At 44.7% G+C, this 8,700-nt stretch overlaps 1 protein-coding gene across 1 annotated transcript; it reads left to right on the forward strand.

Annotated features, from left to right (window-relative positions):
• Window positions 1–6,663: 6,663 nt before the first annotated feature.
• On the forward strand, window positions 6,664–7,017 carry LOC121856523 (histone H2A-like; the record flags this gene model as incomplete). The annotated part of the gene is made up of 1 exon (XM_042352121.1): window positions 6,664–7,017. A coding segment is annotated over exon 1 (354 nt), but the record flags the coding sequence as incomplete, so codon positions are not given.
• Window positions 7,018–8,700: the final 1,683 nt, after the last annotated feature.

Genomic DNA, 8,700 nt, shown 5'->3' on the forward strand with positions numbered 1-8,700 from the left:
TGTCACATTCAATAATATAGTGCTTTAAAGGTGTAGTTTACATGCTGAGTGTTCCGGTATAAGGTTGCTAAGTTGGAAGCCAGATGTGTGTCTGTATCCAACCTACTCCCACACACCACACACATGCAAGCCAAGCCTGGACACCTTCCAGCCCCCCTTGGTCCTGTTCACCTACCCACTGTACAGTAAGAGGTAAATGTAGTAAATCGAACGCTGCCACTGTACCCAGGGAAACTTGTGAGCTTCTAAACTTGAACTGACACAACCGAGGAGTGGTGACCCAATCCTGGTGAGAAACTATCTCCTCTCCCAACCTCCTGCTCCTCCTCTGTCCTCCAAAATTAAACCATGCACCAAAGAAAACACAGGTAGAGACAACAACATATTTTCCAATAGTCTTATATATATATTAATAACAAAACCTCCGCCATCCTTGAGCTTTACAATATCTCACTGTCCATTCCCTCCACTACCCTTCCTCTACTTCTTCTCTTCTTCCACCAATACTTTATTAACGGTGTATGAAGCAACACCATTTTGCAATCCACTAGACAAATATATTTTGTTACAATAAAACAAAAAAACCTCAATAATCACACATAGAACACCAAAATTCAAAAAGCATAACACTAAACCACAAACTGCTACTAAACACCAAAGCAAATTTATTGCCTAACCATCCATCACACAGAACACCACCATAAAAGCACATGATACAAACAACACAACCATATAAACCCGAAAAACATACATACAGTGACCTAATTGTAGCATCAAATATTATACAAAATAATACCATAAAACATAATAATAAACACACAAATAGTGAGATAAGTTTAACACAAACTGATGATAAATCAAAAAAAAAAAAAAAACATAACAATAACCCAGAAAGAGACAGAGTAATTTTCAAACTATTATACTAGTAGATGGTCTAAGACAACTCATGAAGGCAGTAAAACGCCTCCACCAAACCTTTAATGAAATTCAATCCCCCAGCTGAAAAAGCCCAATAAACAAACGTGCACATAACACGCCGCCCGCCAGCTCAGTTCAAGTAATAGAATCAGTAATCAAGGAGAAAACAACACCGCCGCCAAAGCCTCCCCCATCTCGAGAAATTGGCGGGCAACTTAGTATTATATTACATAATAATAAATAACAAAAATAACAATAATAACACTAATAATACTACTAATAATAATAATAATACACACACAAACACACACAACACAATTCATTAATAACACATACAAACAACAAAATAAGAATAGCCACTATACTTAACTATAAAAATAGAGTGCCAAAAGCAGGAAACAAAAACTACAGAAGTATACAATACCAAACACACACACACACACACACACACACACACACACACTCTGCCAATATATCCAGACGCCCCCCCGGCTAACACAACCACCTCCCGCTTACCACCACACCCCTTCCCACTGACCTAGTAAAAGGCACGAAATACAAACGCCCGGACAAACCAAAAAAAACGCTCTACCACCCCATTGACTTCAATGAAACGCTTCAAGAGCTCCTGAGCCACAAACCCCAATTGCCCATCAAAGCTTCTCTCAGTCAGCCAGAGCCCAGATGACTCAAAGACCTCCCAAATCACCATGCCCAAGTCAACCAGCCCACAATCCAAACAAGCTTAACAACCATCACAACCAATAACGCCTAATCTGTAAGTTTTGTTTAGACTCAATGCTTTTACATACGCAGAGCCAGAGACCCCCGCACCAATGGCAACATGAAACTCCTCCACCACTGACTGACTTAACTGTCTCCCAGCTTCTCACTACATATACCACCATCTCAGAAACTAAAAACGTCTGAAGCGTCTCCTTCATTGATTTCACTCTTGCCCACCTTCACAATATAATAATCAACTAAGCTATTAACCTCGGGCTTCGAAAGCTATTATACCAGGCTACAATTCCTCAGCACCACGCCAAGCTGTACGCCCCGAGGCTACTGTCTCCACTTCAGTAATCACCGTAAGTCCCCCAAGGCACCCAGCACCACTCTGCTTCCTTATGCCATCAATGATTCCCAAGAGAAACCCCCTGCTCAACTGAAAAAGCCGACGACTCCACCCATTGGGATCACCAACACCCACCCAAACTATACCGCCCTTCATGATTTATTGAACAGTCTCCAAACCAACCACCAACAACCATGGTTATGCACATCAACCTCTCCTCCGACACATTGTCCCACCTCCTTCCATTACTCTAGGTCCGAACACACCCCAGGTTTTAGATTCCACGAAGCCTCGGCGTCACCCATAGACAACAAACCAAATTAGAAACCACACGTCAGAGAAGTTATCAAACCCTCCAGTTTCGTCTCCACCTCCTACTCACCACAGCTCCTCAGTGCTCAACACACAAATATTCATACTCCCAAGCCCACTTCCCCTCCCTAAAATAACACAAACGAAACACCAGAAAGTGCAAAAAAGGTAAGATTATTCTCTCACCCTTCCTCCATATCAAGAACCTCAACACACCGACCGGACCCTTTAGACTCACTGACCATCACCACGACCATCTGCAAATTCTGGTAAGAAGTTTCTACACCGGCTCCTACTGCTACCACCTGAGATCACCGTCCGAGAATCTGCTCGACACCACAACCGCATCCAGCCCAAATAAACGCACGAACGATCGCCATAAGAACAGCCCAGTCCCAACCATATAAAATTATCGATAACCTGTAATAAATCAGTACCACTCACCCGCAAAACACCACTCCTTGAACTGTCACTATGTTGAAATGAACTGTACTTTGACTTTTCCCACAGAGAATATGTCCCACGCAATCCATGTTACTTGCAATTATTTGTAATTCGTAACCCATTCCCCAAATATGTAATCGTATATTTTCAGCCTTCTCACGCCAAGCCTTTTCAATAAACCATAACTATTATATATATATTATTATTTATATGGTCCATACCACCACTCACCCTGAACCACTCTCCTCACCCACCAACACTCAACAAAGTTCTGCCATAAGGCACCATCTCATTTCAAAAATGAAACCAGTGATAATAGTGCAGAAAAGTCTTAACTCAGAAAACAACTCGAAGGAGTCTAACCAATCTAGCTACAACCAGCTTCACACAGTGAGGTCCCCAGCACCAAGTTACTTCCAACTCCACGAACAGAGAGTCTCTGGGACCACACACCCCTCTCACCCACTGAATCAAAGGAGTCATGTCGACCACGCAGTTCCCCAAGATTCAACCACACCACGTAAATGCTGGCACACCACCATGAAGTTCCTCATAACACCACTTAGAAGTAACTGCTACATCATCAGGCCCCCCATAATTACCCGCATGGAGAAAACACATGACCACAGTCTAAACACCACCCACACAGACCCACGCGTGCAAACATATTAATCTTGCAGCCACCCTCCTTCACCTATCTCACGAGCTTTATTAAACCACCAATGAAGGCAATAATAAACTCAAATGTATACTTTCAAAAGCCCTAGAAGGTAGGAGAGAGTAAGTCAGCTATTGTCCAAGCCACATTATTTACTTCTATATATAAGTAATGGCCGGTTTTTAAATACCCACAACTCTAACGGTGCCGTTTGTATATTAAGAAATAACGAATCCATACAGCACAACACCAGCGAATACATGAAGTATCACTAAACCAAAAACTGTTACTCACTCATAACTACATACATATATAGAGTCTACAGAATGAAGGCTACAGACACGAGAAGACAACAAAAAGAGGAGGAGAGTTAGAAAAAATCAACTTCAAGCTAGAAGAAGAATACAAAGACATTTCCAAAAACAAACAAAACACACACAATCAAGCCGACCAAACACTGAGAAACCATGGCGAAACCCAACATCACCGACGCTTTCACTCTATCCTGCCGCATCCATAATAGTTGCTGCTAAAGTCCCCACGCAAGCGCTACTGCACCTATTCTTCTCCTCCTAAAATTCACTTCAATCCCCCTGCCAATTAGCATGTTATGTATGTATGTGCTGTATGGCGAATGCATGAATGATAACTGCAACTTATGTATTAAAACTCATTACCTAATGAAGTAATATAGTGGTTATGTTATGTCGCTAGGGATAGATTATAAACTACATTGGGTTGGCATTTCGTGAGAGGTTCGGTGACGCTACAGGAAGTTAGGTGTAGAGGTACCTGAGGTTAGGTGAATGTTGACTGACTGACTGACTGACTGACAATTACTAGAAGTGAACCCAAACACGTTTCACGCACAACCTATACTCACACAAGTCCAGAATTAGAGAGGATCATGTTATTGGATATATTTTCAACGATTTACTGGTGTCTAACCAACTCTTTAGCGATGGGTGTGGACCTAAAAATTAGTCCGTATATTTGTTTGTCGTGGTGGTGGTGGTGTGCGCCTCCGTCCATCAGGTTGATTAACCACCAAACAAAGGCGGGCCCTGCTGCTTTCAGGGCATAAACCACATCCATGGCGGTGGTGACGGCTAATCTTCCTTTTGCGTGCTCGGTGGTGACGGCGTGCTCACGAGACGTTCTCCAGAAACACCTGAGGACGCCGCCGCGGGTCTCCTCGTAGATGGTGCCGATATACGTTTAACACTCCACGCCGAGCTGTAGACGACGAATGGCGGCTTGGTGATACCCTGATGTTGTCACGAAGCACCTTACGGTTATCGCTTGCGCCACCCTTTCCAAGTCCCTGCCTCCTTTGCCTCGTCCAGTCATATGCTGTTGTGGTTGCTACTGCTACATGAAAGTGTGTCCCGGTGTGGCGCCCACGGTTTGGTGGAGTAGGTGGCGCTGTGGACGGCAGGCGGTAGTGTCGTTCATCCAAGGCCGTCCCTCCTCTTGGAGGTGTGTGGGGCGTAGCTTTTGATGAGAGATGCGGCACTCTCGTGGCCACGAGGCCAAATGAAAGTGGAGAACAGCCTGTATATGCTTCCGCCTGCCTGCCGGGCCGCCCGTATTTACTATTTCGTCGTCGAGATGGCCCGTACTAAACAGACTGCCCGCAAGTCCACTGGAGGCAAGGCTCCACGGAAGCAGCTTGCCACCAAGGCAGCTCGCAAGTCCGCCCCAGCCACCGGTGGTGTCAAGAAGCCCCATCGTTACAGGCCCGGAACCGTCGCCCTTCGTGAGATCCGTCGTTACCAGAAGAGCACAGAGCTACTCATCAGGAAGCTGCCCTTCCAGCGCCTGGTGCGTGAGATCGCCCAGGATTTCAAGACTGACCTGCGCTTCCAGTCGTCTGCCGTCATGGCTCTGCAGGAAGCCTCTGAGGCTTACCTGGTGGGTCTTTTCGAGGACACCAACCTGTGTGCCATTCACGCCAAGCGCGTTACCATCATGCCCAAGGACATCCAGCTGGCCCGGCGCATCCGCGGAGAGCGTGCTTAAGTCCTCTTCCTTGGGGAAAAAGAAAAAGCACAACAAAACCTACCAGACATCTATAACTCGGCCCTTCTCAGGGCCAAAGAACTGTTCTGAAGATAATTTTCATGACAATCGAAATGGTTGGTGGTAGGAGAGCGTTAATTTCGGTTACCCAAATCGCCTAACGGTAAGTTGGTAACATTCGTGCAGGCACGAATGTATAGTAGGTCATCAATTCGGGAGGTGGGTGGGTGCAACAAACAAGAGCTAGTAACAAATAAATGTATAAAGAATAAGTAAGTAAATAAATAAATAAAATAAAAGAAAATACAATAAAATACAATAAAATAAAATAAATTGTTTACATGAAATAGGCGTGCTGCAAACATGAAATGAAGCCCAAACACACTCCATGTATGTCACTTTGCAGTGGGTGTAAAAGTACTCCACGCAGAATTTATTTATTTATTTATTATGTTTCGATTTAGTCCGGTTTCTACGCCAATAGAGAATGCAGATTATTATAATTTTTTTATTTATTTCCCTCTCAATATATCACTGTCGGTAACTGTCTCTTTAACATGTAACTGTGGCTCCGATGGAGCCGATTAAGTTGTAGTAGTGGGATGGCGTGTTTGTTGTGCACAAGTAACCTCTTACTTGGAAGAGGTGTACTTGGTGACAGCCTTGGTGCCCTCAGACACGGCATGCTTGGCCAGTTCACCGGGCAGCAAGAGTCGGACAGCTGTCTGGATTTCCCGACTTGTAATGGTGGAGCGTTTGTTGTAGTGCGCCAGGCGGGAAGCCTCGGCAGCGATGCGCTCGAAGATGTCGTTCACGAAAGAGTTCATGATGGACATAGCTTTGGAGGAGACTCCTGTGTCGGGGTGCACTTGCTTCAGTACCTTGTAGATGTAGATGCTGTAGCTTTCCTTCCTCCTGCGCTTCTTCTTCTTGTCACCCTTGGCAATGGCCTTCTGGGCCTTTCCAGCCTTCTTGGCAGCCTTTCCGGAAGTTTTGGGAGGCATGGCGGCACAGTTACTCGTGGCGCGGAGCGAGAGAATTGAAAACTGGCCCGACTAACTTTTCCTTATATACCGAGCGGGCCGCTCAGGATCAGACTGGCTGCAGCTACGGCTCTCTTACATTGGTTGGGTCCGCGAGACGGCCACCTGGCCTGATCCTGAGCTTGGTATAAAAGACCAAGGTGGCGGGCGGAAATTTAACTCCTATCACGAAAAGCAGCAGCAGCAACATGTCAGGACGCGGCAAGGGAGGCAAGGTGAAGGGCAAGTCAAAGTCCCGTTCTAGCAGGGCCGGACTCCAGTTCCCCGTGGGTAGGATCCACCGTCTCTTGCGTAAAGGCAACTATGCTGAGCGTGTTGGTGCAGGTGCACCTGTGTACCTTGCAGCCGTCATGGAGTACCTGGCAGCAGAAGTGCTCGAGCTGGCCGGTAACGCCGCCCGCGACAACAAGAAGACCCGCATTATCCCGCGTCATCTTCAGCTTGCCATTCGCAATGACGAGGAGCTGAACAAGCTCCTGTCTGGAGTCACCATTGCCCAAGGGGGTGTCCTTCCTAACATCCAAGCTGTGCTCCTCCCCAAGAAGACAGAGAAGAAATAAGAACCCAAGGTTCGTTCACACAAGACAACCTAACCAAACAGGCTCCTTTCGGAGCCACAGGATATCACTTAAAGAGAGAAATATACGACATCAACGTTTTGCAGGATAACACTCTATTTTACGTGTAATTAGCATAGTATTGTGGAAATAGAGTGAAAATGTTTTTGAATGGTGTAGATGTGAAGGGGTACTGCGGGGGCCTGGGGTGGGGGACTTAAACGGGACTTAGAAGGGCGCAAGAAGCAGCAGCAGCAGCAAGGGAGGCGACCTTATTTTCACTCTGGTTCATTGACAGTACACATTTACCAGCAGCATACATTGGAGTCATATTGTAATTGTAGACTAATCAGTGTGGGCAAGCTAGCCAATTTGGGATAAACAGCAAGAATGTAATGTCCTCAATGAAGTAATGACATAGTTCAAGATGTCTTTGACAGTGTGCGTCACATTCAATAATATAGTGCTTTCTTTAAAGGTGTATCACAAAAGCTACATGCTGAGTGTTCGTACAAAGGTTAACTAGCCAGATGTGTCTGTATCCTAACTCCAATTCTGGCCACGACTACATCACACAGGCAAGTTGTTTGGCACCTTCAGCCTCCCTTGGTCCCTGTTCACCCACTGTAGCAGGCAGAAAACAAACGTTGCCAATTTGTACACTAGGAAAGTTGTTGGAGCTTCTAAACTTGACACAATCTGGAGGAGTGGCAGGACCCGAGGATCTGAGACAATTATTCTCCCTTCCTGCAACTCCCTCCTGCTCTTCCTCTAACCTCCAAAAATACTGGAACCACATATCGCAAAGGTAATAATACAGGTAGAGACACAACAACATATTCTATTGTCTATTATATATTAATAACAGAAACGCTGCCGCTATCCTGAGGCTTACATTGCCCCACCACCATTCCCCACAATTCTTCCTCTTACTTCTTCTTCTTCTTCCACCAATACTTTACATCTATGTATGTAAGTTTTCACTATGTTTTGCACTCCAGCGGTAGTAGAGCAAAAGTATATTTTGTTAACCAAAAAGCATATATATATTTTATGGCCTAATCATCACTTGCCACACATAGAACACCACCCTACAAAAGTATGATACTAGTAGACCACAAACTGCTATAAACACCCAAAGCATATTTTATTGCCTAATATCCATATCACGCCGCATAGAACACCACTCATAAAGCATGATACCATTAGACCACAAACTGCTATAAACTCGAAAAGTACTATACTAGTGACTTAATTGTAATACCTAATAATATTATACGAAATAATACTATGTAAAACATAATAATAAACACACTAATAGTGTGTATATTAGTTGAATGCACAATCTGATGAGATAAATCAAAAAAAAAAAAAACATAACAATAACCTAGAAAGAGTGTGTAGAGTATTTTTGTGCAAACTATTATGTACTAGTAGATGGTCTAAGATAACTGTATGTGAAGGTGTGCTCTAATCAAACTTTCTTTTATGAAATCTCCATCTCAGCTGAGCGGTACGCCCAATGGGAACAAACGTGGCACACATAACACGCCGCCCGCCACTTGGCTCGGTGAATAATAGAATCAGTAATCGGGCGGAGAACAACACCGCCGCCAATGTGCTCCTCCCATCTCTGAGGAAATCTGGCGGGCAACTGGTATTATATGT

The sequence above is a fragment of the Homarus americanus genome, unplaced genomic scaffold, assembly GCF_018991925.1.
Source record: "Homarus americanus isolate GMGI-L3 unplaced genomic scaffold, GMGI_Hamer_2.0 scaffold16753, whole genome shotgun sequence".
Taxonomy (NCBI): domain Eukaryota; kingdom Metazoa; phylum Arthropoda; class Malacostraca; order Decapoda; family Nephropidae; genus Homarus; species Homarus americanus.